The 16,337-nt window shown below is 37.1% G+C and overlaps 1 protein-coding gene across 1 annotated transcript in view; it reads right to left on the reverse strand.

Moving 5' to 3' along the window:
* Positions 1 to 3,240: 3,240 nt before the first annotated feature.
* The window catches only part of LOC136876386 (zinc finger protein 32-like), a 43,080-nt gene continuing 29,983 nt past the window's right edge, over positions 3,241 to 16,337 (reverse strand). The window contains exons 5-7 of the mRNA XM_068228276.1: positions 12,952 to 13,414; positions 9,741 to 9,932; positions 3,241 to 3,303 (exon numbers count right to left, since the gene is read on the reverse strand). Of these exons, the coding sequence (XP_068084377.1) occupies positions 3,241 to 3,303; positions 9,741 to 9,932; positions 12,952 to 13,414 (718 nt within the window). The remainder of the gene's footprint in view (positions 3,304 to 9,740; positions 9,933 to 12,951; positions 13,415 to 16,337) is intronic.

The raw sequence follows: 16,337 nt of genomic DNA on the forward strand, positions 1-16,337 counted from the left end.
CCTCATACCACTTTTCAAGTTTCGTGGCAAAGCCGGGAATCGAACGCGAGCCACCGTGGGGGTGGCAGCTAATCACACTACCCACTACACCACAGAGGTGGACATTATTATCATTCCGGCTCCTTGGCTAAATGGTTAGCGTGCTAGCCTTTGGTCACAAGGGTCCCGGGTTCGATTCCCGGCAGGATCAGGAATTTTAACCATAATTGGTTAATTTCGTGCGTCTTCATCATCATTTCATCCTCATCACGACACGCAGGTTGCCTACGGGAGTCAAGTCGAAAGACCTGCATCTGGCGAGCCGAACTTGTCCTCGGACGCTCACGGCACTAAAAGCCATACGACATTTATTTTCTTTTAATTTCATTATTATTATTATTATTATTATTATTATTATTATTATTATTATTATTATTATTATTATTATTATTATATTAGTGGGGATTGTTAATAATTAGCTAATGTGTATTGTATTACACTGAAGTACGAGAGAACAGTGAATTGTCTAGCTAGCAGGTGAAACCCACGTACAGTATATATGATATCGAGGGAAAAATATAGGCCTCTCTCCGTCAGAGCAATGCTAGCAGCGACAGTGGGACTGTTGAATCAAGAATGAGGCCCGTAAGTTACATTCCCCGCAAGTTCACATGTCCCTTGGGCTCTCACTAGGCTCCATTAGACTTCTACTGTACCGTACGTAATTTACACTCAAGTAGCGGTCATTTATTCATTTCCTGCAGACAACGTGTGGTCATATACAGTGCGTACCAAAACTCAACGGCAAAACTTCAGGTATAGATTCCTCAAAAGAGGAAAGAAAAGAACAATTTGCGGTAGTCTGTCACTATTGTAATGGCCGCAGTGTTTTGAGAGTTTCGTAGACTTTGCCAAATCCTAATCAAATCTTTCTTTTCCATTATTAAATTGGTTATTCTATGCAACTGACCACGATTTATTCACGACAGCTAACCTCCAACTGAGTGCGCGAGTCAACACTGCGCCATCTTATGCGTGTGACGTTGCATATTTAGCACACATTTTGCCTTACTTTGAAGCTCTATTTCACGAAAACTATATTTTAGATTTTCAATTATTTTGCAACAGGTAGTCTCCTCTTTTGTTTTATTTTGTCATTTGAGACATTAAACATTAAGTTAAGTACTCTCGTCGATATACGCGTTCTATCCAAACACTAAAAGTGCTCAAAATTGTTTTTTCCACGTACCCGTTGTCGAGGAACATATGTCTACGTTAAAAAGGGTATGCATATGTAATGTATGTCAAGAGAATTTCAAAGGATGATAAGCTCATGAAATTACAAGAAACGTCTACAACAATCGGAGAAGAAGCTATGGAAGAACGAAGAGTGCAAGTTTACGCTTTCACCAAGAAGGAACCTAAAACCTCCTTGGGAAAAAAGTTTACACGTGTCAATAATGTAACAGTGCGTTTTCGCGAACTGTTGGTCCAGAAAAACAAAATTGCATTCACTCGGAGGTGAGACTACTCAATTGTACAATACGCGGTAATACGTTATGATGAAACAAACTAGAGATTAACCAATATAATAATGCTCTTCAGGACCTGCTCACCTGATGGGTTAAACTGAGCACTGTCCCTGCATTGCAGGAAGCCATAGCCCTTAGGGGATTCACACGGCTAATTAATTAATTAATTTAGGCCTATTTATTTTTTTATTTTTTTATTTACCCTTTGCTTGGCCACTATGTTTTCCTGACTTAAAGATTCTGAACTTTTACTTTTACTGTCATGTATTCCACTGCTGCTGATTATCACCTACTCTCCTTGCGCGCATTTTGGCAACCTGTCAGACTACGCACAACACCAGGAATGTTCGACCGTCTTCGGCACTCATTGTGAAGACGAGCAGAGGTCTCTATTCAGGGAGGAAGATGTCACTTTGAACATTTCGTCTGAGACAAGAACAGAGTGTTCCAGCTGGAGTTACAGACGTATTCGGAGTAGCAGAGCGACAGTGTTAGGAGTGCTGGATTACACTAACGTTACTAAAGGTCGTATATTCTAGTAACAGCCTGCCTGGTGGCCATGATCGTTAAGGCGTCAAGTCTGTATGGTCCGACACCGTCATTAGCCGGTTCGAGTCCCATTGATGAAAACAAATTTAGCATCAGGAGAGGTGGAGGTGTCTGTCTGTTAGATCATCAGTCCAGAGGTTGGTTGGATCCTCAAATAGCACCACCAAAGGCTATGCAGTTATAAGAAAACCACAAAAACCAATGGCAGTATCAAAATGAGGTGTACAAGGCAAAATGAGGAGTGAGGTAGTTTGCCATTGCTTTCCTCACTGGGCCAGACAGTGTTACTGTAGCATGACTGACCCTATGAGCAACACTTTTCATAACACTCAGACGGACTGGTTGTGCTCCGAGCATCATTACTTAGGACTATCCATAACCAGCAGCTTCCATATTATCACAGCCATGGATGAGACTGGGACTTCAGTGGAAGCTACACTTTACTGTGGTCTGCGCCAAGAGCAAGTCGACCTTACTAAGGTATGGAAATGCATTGCAGATGTATTTTGTGGCCACACCTGCAGCAATCCAGAATATGAATCCATACCTGTCAGGCTTGTTTGTCAAAAACCAGGTAAATCTGCAACTGGTTTTGCTAAGAAGTAACTATTAATCAACTGTTACTTTTTCACTTAGGTGGTACAGTAACAGTGAAGGCAATTTTCCTCAAATTTGTCCCAGATTTCAGAGGCAAGAGCGAACCTATTAGCTCGCAGGTGCTCAGCTTGGGAAGATTTCTCGTCAAAATGGATGAATCTGAGAAGCTCTTGAAATTGTGTCCTGCATGAATTCCTGTCCATGAAAACACGACCATAGATCATCCACAGACACACCTTTTGAACACAGAATACGCCGGTATATATGATGGCAATCATAACTTCCAACTCCTCGAGTGACATGGTCCAGACCATTTTCTTGAGTTCTTTCTGAGTGATTGATTCTGTGCATCATTTTATTATTAGATGAAGCATCAATTCCTCAAAGAGGAGATGAAAGGCACTAATGACAGAGTCGTCAACTCATTGGTAAGCATCTGTGGTAGGACCTACCCTTCCAGATGAAGAGTTTGATTCCAAGACCCCCACTTGGTTCCATCTCGAGCGACTGTCATTATTGACGAAACACCTAACTGAGATTGAGACATTTAGGGTGAGTTCAGAGGCAGATTAGCACTTTCAACTTATCCTGCTGATAATTCATCCTCTGTCTCCTTATGATCTTCATCCTCACTGGTCTCATTTGTCTTTAGCAAAAAATTGTCATCTGAATCAAATAATTAACTTTCAGATTCAACATCTGAATTTTCTAGCATACGAGACATCTCTTCAGCAGCAAGACAATCATAACACAAGTCTGTAAGAAGAACATTTTCTAAATGACAAAATTAATACAATAATCCCGCTAACTGGAACACTCACATGACAGTAAGAGATCAACAATACTAATAATCTAGGCTGGGTACACACTGTTGTCTGTCAATGTAAACTCCTGTATTGTAATAAGGAATTGTAAAGGGGTCAAAATGACCCTTTCTGCTGTCCAGGGTATTCCATATCTAAAATCTATGAAAATGTCAATATTTTGCTGGGTGCAATATATCATCATAAACAGGACAAAAAATTATGAAACCTCAAGATTTTTCAAGAGAAATGATATAGGAGTGAGCATATTATTTAAAAAAAAAATTATGGTCAGTGCCATTTGATGCCTTTCACTGTTCTAGTGTTAATCATTGCCCCAGAGGAATGCACAAGCTTCAGCAGCTAGCACAATTCATATCCTTGCTGTTAGATGGGCGGTTCATTCATTCCATTCCTAACCCAGTCGAATGACTGGAAACAGGATGTGGATTTTTATTTTCATTTCATTTTTAGGATTAAAGTGATGCCAGTAAGGAAGGAAAATAAGAGAACTAAATGACAGGTTCTATCAATCATCAATCACAGCTGACCTGCATTTAGGGTGGTAGCCCAGGTGGCAGATTCCCTTTGTTTACCTAGTCTTTTCTTAAATAATTGCAAAGAATTTGGAAATTTATATTTATTCCTATAAATGAATATTTGTCTCAGTTTGTCCTCTTAAATTCCATCTTTATCTTCATATTGTGGTCTTTCCTATTTTTAAAAACACCACTCAAACATTCGTCTACTAATGTCATTCCACACATCCCTCTGCAGATAGCTCGGAACATACCACATAGTCAAGCAGCTTGTCTTCTTTCTCCCAAGTCTTCCCGGCCCAAACTTTGCAATATTTTTGTAATGCTATTTTGTCATAAATCACCCAGAACAAAAAGGGCTGCTTTTCTTTGAACTTTTTTCCAGTTCTCGAATCAAGTAATCGTGGTGAGGGTCCCATACACTGAAACTATACTTTAGTTGGAATCTTACCAGAGACTTATAAACCCTCTCCTTTACATCCTTACTACAACCCCTAAATACCTTCATAATAGTCTGCAGAAATCTGTACCCTTTATTTACAATACCATTCATGTGATTACCCCAATGAAGATCTTTCCATATATTAACACCTAGGTACTTACAGTGATCCCCATAAGAAACATTCACCCCCAATCAACACAACAATTAAAAATGAAAGGACTTTTCCTATTAGTGAAATTCACAACATGACTTTTAACCCCATTTATCTCACAACATTGTAGAGGTCTTTTTGCAGTTGCTCACTATCTTTTAACTTATTTATTACTCTATACAGTATAATATCATCTGCAAAAATTGTTACCTCCGATTCCAGTTATTTACTCATATCACTTATACATATATATAAAAAACATAAAGATCCAATAATAATGCCTTGAGGAATTCACCTCTTAATGGTTAAAGGATCAGGTAATGCTCCACCTACTCTATTTCTCTGAATTCTATTTTCTAGAAATATAGCCACCCATTCAACCACTCTTTTCTCTAGTCCAATTGCACTCATTTTTGCCAGTAGTCTCCCATGATCTACTCTGTCAAATGCCTTAGATAGATAAATCGTAACACAGTCCATTAGACCTCCACATCTAGGATATCTTGCTGGAATCCTACAAGCTGAGCTTCACTGGAATAACAAGAATGGAACAGTGTAGCTCCGACTCAATGGCGGGCATTGTTCAATTATAAGAATCTTCCAGCTGGCTTTGATTTACCCCGCAAGACATGGGTAGCCCTCAACAGAGTCCGTACTAACCATGGGAGATGTGGTTCAATGATGTTTAAATGGGGTATGAGATCTTCCCCAGCCTGTGACTGTGGTGCAGTTAAACAGACTATCGACCATATCATCACCGAATGCATTGGAAGGGCATTCACTGGATCTAGCCAGGACTTTGTGGTGGCTTCTGCCGAGGCCATACAATGGCTAGAGAATTTGGATCTAAATCTTTGAACCCTTTTGCTTGCATGATTGTTTTCAATGTTATGTGTATATCTTATAATTATGTATATAATGGTTTGTGCTTACTGTTCATTTATATTTAATCTTTGTATTGTTTTGTGTACATTACCATACGCTAATAATAATAATAATAATAATAACACAAACTGCCTTCTATCAAACCAATTATAAATTTTGCAAACATGTCTAATATAATTAGAAATAATGCTTTCCCAACTCTTACATGTAAACACATGTCAAACTGACTGGCCTGTCATTTCCGGCTTTATGTTTATTACCCTTTCCTTTATACACAGGAGCTACTATAGAAACTCTCCATTCATTTGGTATAGTTCTTTCATGCAGACAGTAAACAAATAGTACTTCAGATATGGTACAATATACCAACCCATTAACTTTGGTATATCACCAGAAATCTTATCAAATTCAGTTGCTTTTCTAGTTTTCAACTTTTGTACATTATTGTAAATATCTTTGTTATCATAGGTAAATTAGTATTAGTCATCTCTTCAATCTGGGCATTATCTTAGTAACCAACGATCTTTACATACTGCTGACTGAATACTTCTGTCTTCTGTAACTCCTCGCATACACACTCACCTTGTTTATTGTTGTTCCCATTGTTAGGAACACAAAACTGGAATGGGTAGATCATTTCAAGTATTTAGGATGTGTACTCTTCCAGAATAGTAGTAAAGAAAGTGAGACTGAATCAAGGCACAGCAAAGCTAATGCAGTGAGCTCATACTTGCGATCAACAGCATTCTGTAAGAAAGAAGTCAGCTCCTAGGCAAAACTGTTTTTACCGGTCTGTTTCCAGACCAATTTATCTGTATGGGAGTAACAGGTGGGTGGACTCAGGATGTCTAATTCATAAATTATAAGTTTTTTAAAACTATTTTTACGTTGGACTGACACAGATATGTCTTATAGGAATGATGGGATAGGAAAAGCGTAGGAGTGGGAAGGAAGAGGCCATGGTCTTAATTAAGGTACAGCCCCAGCATTTGCCTAGTGTAAAAATGGAAAACCACGGAAACCATCTTCAGGGCTGCCGACAGTGTGGTTCAAACCCACTATCTCCCGGATGCAAGCTCACAGCTGCATGCCCCTAACCGCACAGCCAACTTGCCCAGTTTATTAGAAGAAACAGACATGAAAGTAGCGAGAGTGATCACTGGTACAAACATGTGAGAACAATGGCAAGAGGATACTCGGAATAAGGTGATAAAGGTTAAGTTAGGAATGAACTCGATGGATGAAGCCGTATGCATAAACCAGCTTTGGTGTTGGGGTTGTGTGAGGCAAATGGAGGATAGTTTACCTAGGGGAATAATGGACTCTGTCATGGATGATAAGAGAAGTAGAGGAAGATCAAGACAATAATGGTTAGGTTATGTTTCTAATGATTTAACGGTAAGAGATATGGAATTAGAGGCCACAGAGCTAGTTACAAATATAGGTTTGTAGGCGTTTATAGTAAATTCACAGAGGCTTGCAGTCTGAATGCTGAAAGGCAGTCTGTATTTAAGATGTATGTATGAAATAATAACAAATATTTTAGTTTTATAATATTTTAATTCATCATGTTATCCTGTGTCTTTGCATAACTTGTATAAAAACAAAATAGCTTCATTATGTAAATAAATAATTTCCTACTGGTACCTTTAAAAATAATGATCATGTTTTCATCAAAACAAAAAAATTCAACCGATGGGTGTTGTACATATTCTTGTTGCAAAGAATATATAAATTACAGATTAAATGGGCTGGACAATATTATATATAATGACAAAGAATATGAATAAATAACACAGGAAATATTTACTAGGCTGGAAGTATTTTTATGAATGCAAAGGCATCATAGAATTTACAGTCACAAAGTTAATTTGTCGTGAAAGTTTTTTCTACTACAATGCCATGTGATATAAAATATTTTCATGATTAGAAACATTTGCAATTATACAATGTGTGAAGTTAATTTAATCTACACATAACTGTCCTCAGTATTAAAAAGAAAAAGAGGGTTGATTAGGGGGGTTGAAGGAGGGGGCAGCAGTTGCCCTCCCAACCCCTGACTTTGTGGAGAAAAATTTGAATTTTTATTTCATTTTTTCCACCCAAAACTAGTAATTATTAAAAAGAATTTATCACCTAATTATTTCCTCTAATTTCTTTAAATATTAAAAAAAATTACATAGCAGATATACGCACAAGTCATTCGAAGCTGCTAACCTATTTGTACAGTACCACAGCAAGTAGTGGAGACTCATGCAGCAACATGTAGAAGCACAATTACTAGCTAATGGCACAAAACCTTAATTTAGCACTAAATGAGTTTTGTATGCAGGCGAGTCCATGTGTTGCAGAGTGAGTGAGAGGAGAGGAACGTTCACTTTGAAATGTTCACATCAGCTCCTGGTGACTAAGTTAGGATGACAAGGCTTCGTTTTGCTCCAAATAGCTCACCAGTACTTTCCCCTCCACCACCTTGCTTCCCTTACTGTCCCCACCAAGCTCGGGGGTTCGTGAAGGTTTGTGCCATTAGATAGTAATCACACTTCTAGCATGTGCTGTGAGAAAGGGAAGCAGGGGTACATTTTTGGCAAAGTCATGGACAATGAGGTATAATTCACATACTTACTGCCTGCATTCATTAGTCTAGTAATCTCACTCAGTCAATGTGTAGTTCTATTTAGTGTGTTTCTTTGTTAGTGTGTAGTAAAATTAATGAGCAGTAGTATTGGTATCTAGCACAAGCAGGGCCAAATTTAACTACTTCAATGCCTCTGGGCCCAAATAATTTTTCACCCACCACCCCCTTCCTTAACACGTTCAGTACCTGCTTCTGAGCGGGACATTTGAATGCCTGGACCAGCCATTTTCATGCCCGGCCCTCTTGACGTGCATCACTTAATAAAATATACAATTACTCCTAAACTATAAATGTTAGAAAAATGATACTTTGTGCTTACCTCTAGTAAATATTCAGGGTGTGATACCTGGTGTCACAGGTTTCAAAATACGTCTAATTTTATACAGCCTATCGGTATTTTCGGCATAATAATTACTGTCACCGAAGTGAAGAAATGAAAGAATATGAATGAAGCATATTCGGAACATTGTTTTAGAAAATATCGAGTATGAAAAACAGGGTCTTCGGTCCAGTACATTTTTATATCAGGATTTTGGACTAATTGGTTTCCACGATTGCATGATCGAATTCTGTGTGAAAGGCCGGGGCGCCATACTTATCACTTGACTCGCATATAGATTGGTCTGCTCACACACATACTGATAAAATTCGTCATTCATGAAAATACTCACGTAACTCAAAATATCCTGCTTATTTTCTATTTGAACGTTTATACCTGAATTCTCTGTAAATCGTGGAACAGGTGGATAATAACTAGGATGATATGTATCAGGCACTTCACCTTCCTCTATAGGCCTATCGGATTCGGGAATCGGAATTTCCTCGTCACTCTCACTTTCACTATCTGAGTCTATTTCAGGAATAAGTACATCACCAGAATAATTATTGTGAACAATACCTAATAATTAATCTTCCGTAAGAAACTTTGTTTTATAAGCCATTATACTACACTCGGTACGAACGACACGCACTGCATTGGAATCTCAAGTACCGTCTTGACGTGCAAGGAAGAGCTGAGATATTCCCACTTAAACAGCTAAGATAAACATGAGCACACTCAATGCGAGGGTTATCTCAAAAAGGTCAACCAACTTCCTGCTACAACCAGTAACGATGACTAAGGTGTAAGACTGCATAGATGATGAATATAAAAAGCATTGCTTTGCATGGAACATTAAACATCTTATGCCGTCCACGGTCCGCAGCATAAAAGCAAGCTTAAATGTCTTACGCCATCCACGGTCCGCAATGAGTTCAACTTGATAAGACGAAATTGCAATTACTATTTTTTTATATAATGAATAAAGTAATGCAATAGAACACTTTCAAGGAAAAAATATCAAGCATAATACCATTTAATAATAATAATGATGATGATGATGATGATGATAATAATAATAATAATTCTAACTGAGAGAGCAGATGACTGTCAAGTCTGCACAATTCACTACCCTGGCTTTTAAACATTACCACGTAATCACCATGAGAGTGTCTGCCTCCGTAGCATAATGGTTAGTGTTATTAGCTGCCATCCTCGGGAGCCCGGGTTTGATTCCTGGTACTGCCTGGAATTTAAGAATGGCAGGAGGGCTGGTATGTGGTTAAAATGGTACATGGCAGCTCACCTCCATTGGGGGTGTGCCTGAAAAGAGCTGCACCACCTCGGGATGAGGACACGAGTTTACTTTACCATGAGAGTGGAAATTCTCACGTTCCATTAACCGCTGATTTTCATGCTTCCAATCATTGAAGCAAGTTGTTGCAAATTGGGATGTCCCTCCAAAACGTTTACAAGGAGCACAAGAATAGATCATTGGCTGCAGGTATAAACCAGTTATTCACATTTCATAATGTCTCCATTTAATAGCTTTCTTTCAAAGAGCACTTTTATCAGAAATCACTAATTGTCTGGATACATCGACACAGAATTACAGAAAATGTCCTGATTCTGCTTCACTCCACTTTTAGCATAGTAGTTTCTAGTGACATTATTCATAAGCCAAAAATAAGGGTAATCGTTTGGTTTAAAATTATCTTCTCTTGGTACTAGATCATCTTCCCAATATTCACTTACAGTTGCAACAACAGACCAATGAAAACGCAACTAAAAATGAGTGTACACTCATCAAAGTTTTCTGTGCCATTACCATAATTTTTACTTTCACCGTTGCATGAGAAGTTGTTTGAGTTATAGTTTGGATCCTTTGGAAAACAAATCTAATTTTGGTGTTTAAGAGAACAATTCACTTTGCTTCCTCTTATTTTCTTCTGCTAATCTGCTATATTTGCACCACTTACCGTAATTGTTTTCGACCATCCATGTTGTGTACATAACACAAAAAATGCTCAATAAAACTCTCAAAAAATGAATACAAATGGTTTTCACAGACTTCTCTGGAGCTCTTGGAATTATGGGTTGTCTCTAGGTGGTGTTGATTCACCGCCTGCTTGACTAAGTTTCAACCCAAAGTCATCTTGATACCCATACACAGAACCAAGGGGGCTGCGTTTCAACATTGTGGTGGTATTTATAATATTATTACCGACAGTTTTCACATAGGCGGAATGAAAATTCTGTTATTCATACCAGGAGCTTTCGCTTTTAATTACTACTAAAGTGTGCACATTCTAAAACTTGTTTTCAAACTATTAGATGTTTTCATTTTTGCCGCCCTGGTCCCTGGCCCATAAAGCCCATACCGGAATATGACTGAGCTCAGGGGTGTATTTAGGCCTAGGCAGACTAGGTAGCTTCGTACGGCAGTGTTTTTTAAGGGGTGGTTTTTAAGCTATTATTGTTTATTTTTTATTTTAACAATTTTATTTATAACTCTTGAAAGGAAAACTTGAACTTAAAATCATAATGATATGGATATGAATAACACTAGCAACAATCAGCTCAAATTGAACGAACAGTCTGGCAAGAGAAAGAGGACAAGTTTCATTTTAGTAATAACTTCACATTGTCACAATGCGATCAATTGCACTTTTTTCTCACAAAGTCATGCCTTCTCAAGTAATAACCTTAAAGAATTAATTAAAATGTGCCATAAAACTGGAAGAGCATTACTAAGACATCTTGGAAGAACTTTTGAATAATGAGGTGGTTCATTTTAAAGCATATTTGCTTGAAAAGCATTTTTAAGAACTGTTTTATAATTTAGAATTTAAATTATGAATATTTTTGTTAACAACTGCAACCAATTGTTTGTCAGAACACTTTCTCACTCCTCAAAAGACTCAAGAATTACCGGGGCCAATTACCAAGATGTTAGGCCCCTTCAAACAATAATCATCATCATCAAGAATTATTTACGATCATCCATATCGCAAGATTTAGTCAACAGTCTTGCTATTCTCTTCATGAATTCTGGCATAACACAACAATTAGACTACAGTATGAAGATGTGATCGATGAGTTTTCAACAAAGATAGCATGGCGTAAACCACTCGTCGCTTGACTTGAGTTTATTTAAAGATATGAACTTCATTAATGTTTCCGTATTGAACTGAGATCAACGATAAGATATCTATTAGGTCCAACCTTTTCAATACTAATTAGGTACGTGTTTATGTTACAAATAATTTTTATTCAACTTGGGGACCGGTTTTGACATATATATTGTTAACATCAGCCATAAAATGAATCACAAATACAGATTATGTCTTTGCTTATATATCTGTGATTCATTTTATGGCTAATGATGACATTATATATGTCAAAACTGGTCCCCAAGTTGAATAAAAGGTATTTGTAACATAAACATGTACCTAATTAGAATTGAAAAGGTTGAAGCTAATAGATATCTTATCAATGACTTGAGTTTAGTGAGTTCAATATGCATGTATTATTGTTATATTCAGCTATGTAGAGCTGTAAGTTACTTGGTGGTACATTCATGTCAAAATAAGGGGCAGAAACATTTTCCTATTTATCTCTGCCTAGGGGCTCCAAGTAGCTAAATTCACCCCTGATCTAGCAACATACAACTCCATCTAAACATACTAATGGTGTGCATAGTTTGTTCCCAACTTTTAATGTCCTGTCAAAGCATACTAAGATCTATGCTCCACTTAGAGAGCAGAATGTGTTAACTGTGTGTATTTACTTATACAGAGTATATGAAACATACCATCCAATAACTCACGGGATCAGAACAATTAAATTTAGGATATGAACCAATCCTTTAAATTGCATTTTGTACCTAAAATTAACTGAGGTAAAGAACATAATATAATTATCAGGTGTGAGTCTCCATGTTTGTTCTCCTTGGTCTCAGTCAATTTTTTTGCTTTTGGTCAATGGTGCAAGTGAAATGAGTATTGTATTTGGAAAATTTTATATGTGGAGTTCACTTCACCAGTCTGAATTCACAGAAAGACTCTTTTTGCTTACTCCTGTCTGCTGTGATGAAATCATACATTAGTCTTCCTCACACTCTTTCACTGAAAATCGCAGTGAAGGGTGATAGCCGATCTGCCGGCCAGATGTGGTCACATTTCTAGGAGCTTGTTGGCCCCACTCATTAAAGTGAATGTTCATCCTTCAGATGGAGTTATAACTGTTCTTCTGACGCAGTGGTTTTCGATATGTCTCTTAAGACTCGACTTAAATGTAAATCTTGCATCACACATCGAACAACAAAACTTCATTGGTCTAGTGTGTACAGCAATATGCAAATTTAATTTATCAACTTCAGAAAACCCTTTCAGACATTTAGGACAGCGGAACTTTTGTCCACATTTAGCACTGAGGTGAGCCTTCAGGTGTGACAGACGACAGAACTGACGTCTACATACATCACAAGTGTATTTCTTTTCTTTAGTGTGAACTACCTGGTGGCTCAATAAATTATTTCTTAACGCAAATCGACGTGGGCAACTAGGACATGAAAATTTACGCTCACCAGTGTGAGTAACTAAATGTTCATTTAAATTTGAACGCCTCGCAAATTTCCTGTTACAGAGCATACATTCAAATGATCTATCTCCAGTATGTATTAACATATGTACCTTCAAGTTACTACGTTGAGCAAATTTCTTAGAACATACTTCACAAGAAAATTTCTTTTCAGAATGAATAAGGAAATGCCTCTTGAGATCACTGAAGTGTCTAAATTCCCTAAAACAGACAGAGCACTTCATCTGTTTCCTTGGAATGTGTTTCACTCGCATTGATCCTTTGTATTGCAGAGTAATATCATTAATTTGTTGCTCATTCAGACCCTCTGGCTTTTCTTGTACATTGTGTTCCTGGTAAACTGGCTTTGATTTCTGAAGACCTTTTTGAGCTCTTACACTGAAAAGAAAAATGATTAGTTACTTTCCGTTCCAGAAAATAGAAACAATATCATCAAAGCCATGATCACATTGGCCATGTAAGCAATAATTTTCATTTTTTGCCCATACTAATGGAATTAATTCACTTTTAACAATTTTAGTTTGTAACTTAATGTTTTACTCCACGTAATCAACACATTCATTTTATATGAATAGGTCTGTTTTTTACTGTATGATATGGTCATCTTCAGCTATTCATTTAAACTAAAATAAGGACACAGTCATTAAATAAAATGGGGGTTTTTGTAAACGTTGAGCTAAAAGTATAAATACATTGCAAAACACTTTAGTCCACAATAAAATCTTAAATTTTCAACTTGATACTAGTCTTCTGAAATAATGAGAATAGACTAATTTAAAAACTTGATAGAAATGTTTCAATTGTGTACAGGTTGAATCATACAAATTTAAAATGTTTTCAAATAATCAAAAGATTATGCACAAATTACAGGCAAAACAACCTGATAATGATTGTTAAGATGTTCAAAACCAATACTGTAGTTTAAATTGGGCCATGAAGAAATTATTTCATCTGGAACACACTGAGTCCTATGAGAGTAAAATGTATATCACTGTCCTGATGATCCATATTATGAATCTGATGCATGTAGTTCATAAAAGAACAAAGTGGCCAAAATGATCGATCATAAAAGTGGAATATTTGGAGGATATCTCGATGTTCTTCAGGCAATGTATCAATGAAATTTGGTGAAAATTACTAAAAAATTCCACTTTTTATCCTGTTCCACTGGGTGCATCGATAAACAGTAATTTGCCTTCATTATTTTCAATGCTATTCACTAGGGTGTCATAGGTGAATCGCTGATCAGGTACTAAATTTGGAACATGATTACAAACGTACTCATACAGTAGGTTGCAATCATATATCAATGTTGTCCTTACAGAATCGATTTCATTGATTCTCTGCAGTAACGGCAGACCAATGTCTCCTAATGACTTTTCACTTAATACATGAATTTTGTCTATATTTGAATTAGACATTGATTTATGATATCATTTGATAATCGCATACTGTCATAGTTATTATGCTGACGTGCTCTGCGCAATATGTTTACTCAAAGATCTTTTTAAAATGTTTGCCATAATCCAATGGGATCTGAAGGTTGACAAAATAACAAAATTGTCACAAACAATTCTCTCAGTTTAGGAGCTGAATCCAAAAGTACAGCATCAGCTATGGTATGCTTTCAATGTTCGTTGTCCTCAATAAGGCCAAGATCTTTACAGGCCATTTGATAGGTAGTCATAACCTGTCCATTAACTGTCAAAAGAATTTGGAAACATGTTGTAAAAGAATCCGTAAATGAAAGCATTCAGATTGCATAGGATTAATACTGTGGAATGGAGTCTTTCTGAATCCCGAGATGCTCTTGTACTCATTTTCTTTGTGGAAACTTATTATTTGCCCATGTGTAGTACTGGGGAGCTTCATGGTATAATAAAGTATTTGTGGAGTCGCGTGTGCTACATAAATCAAAGAAAGTTGTAAATGTTGTTGCGGGAGGACTTCAATTCTTTGTTGGAGATTGTTTTCTGTGAAATACACTCTTTGGCTGTTCTCTAGATGCTGTATGTCTCTCATGAATGTGAAACTGGAGAATTCTCCAAACATCTTCCGATGTGCTAATATAACAGCCATTTAAATATGTTTCGATCTCATTTTGTTTGTTTTCAACAGAGACAATGACCTGGCCGGAACCTTTCTTAATATATTTGCATGTACACTGAATGGCTTTAACTGATTAGCAATACTCAACATTGATGTGTGCATTAAAGCTTCTGCATAATACAGGCGAATATGGAACTATCCATTTATTATTAACAGTGACTTCCTCTCCTCTAACTGTCAATGTCACAGTATTGCCGTAATCTTTAGGGCTTCTTCGATGATAAACTGGATAGCCATCCACCCCTATTTCCGTCTCAGCTATAAGTTTTTGTGGGTATTTCTTACCGCAAATTCCATTGCCCATGCAGGGAGAATTCATGTTGTGTTCCCCACATGGGCCATGTATCATGTTTTTACCCACAATATCAAATAATAAGGGATCCTGTTGGTGATCTGGTAGCTCGGCTGATGATATGTTATCAACCTCGTCAGGTTTTATTTTGGTTTCAAGCCATAACAGAATATGCACGTGAGGTAATCCCTTCTTCCGCCATTGAATGCAAAATATGTAAGCTTTTGTGATACCAAAAGTGGCATTTTTCGTTAAAAGCTTCATCATTTTTTTACCTTTAAATGAAACACACATGCCACAACATCATGCCTGTCATAGGATCTTTGCCCGGGGAATAATTCCCTTTTAACTTCAGGCCATTTGGGATTACCTATGAACGTTAAAAACAAATCACGTCTAACAAAGTTTCAGATGTATATCATTGCATCTTGCATCTTTTCGTGCATGTATCTGGGAGAACCTGCGAATGTTGAGGGTAATATTATTGTATGTGTTGACCAATATTTTGCATATTGACATTCTGATCTTGATTTACAGCATCTCTTAGATGGATGTAGTTTTTAGCCCTAAGTTTAGTTTGATTTCTGCAGATAAAATCAAGTCTTTCATTAATCATCTGACACAATATTGGTTAAATAGATATCGGAAATTATGTAATTGTATTCAATCTGTCTGCTCTAATCGTAAGTGTGCTGTGGGAAGTCTCCCCCGGCCCTTGGTACTTTATTCAGCCTGGCCAGGCTCTAATCTTAAGTGTAACCTTATATTTGTAACTGTTTTCTTGTATATGTATATTTTATGTATTGATTTCTTAGCCTGCCTTCCCTCCCTTAATAAAGTGTCATTCCTTAATTATTAAGTATGGCCCCAGAGGTAGTGGATTTTTTCCACTCTGGAAGC

Source organism: Anabrus simplex, chromosome 6 (assembly GCF_040414725.1).
Source record: "Anabrus simplex isolate iqAnaSimp1 chromosome 6, ASM4041472v1, whole genome shotgun sequence".
NCBI lineage: Eukaryota > Metazoa > Arthropoda > Insecta > Orthoptera > Tettigoniidae > Anabrus > Anabrus simplex.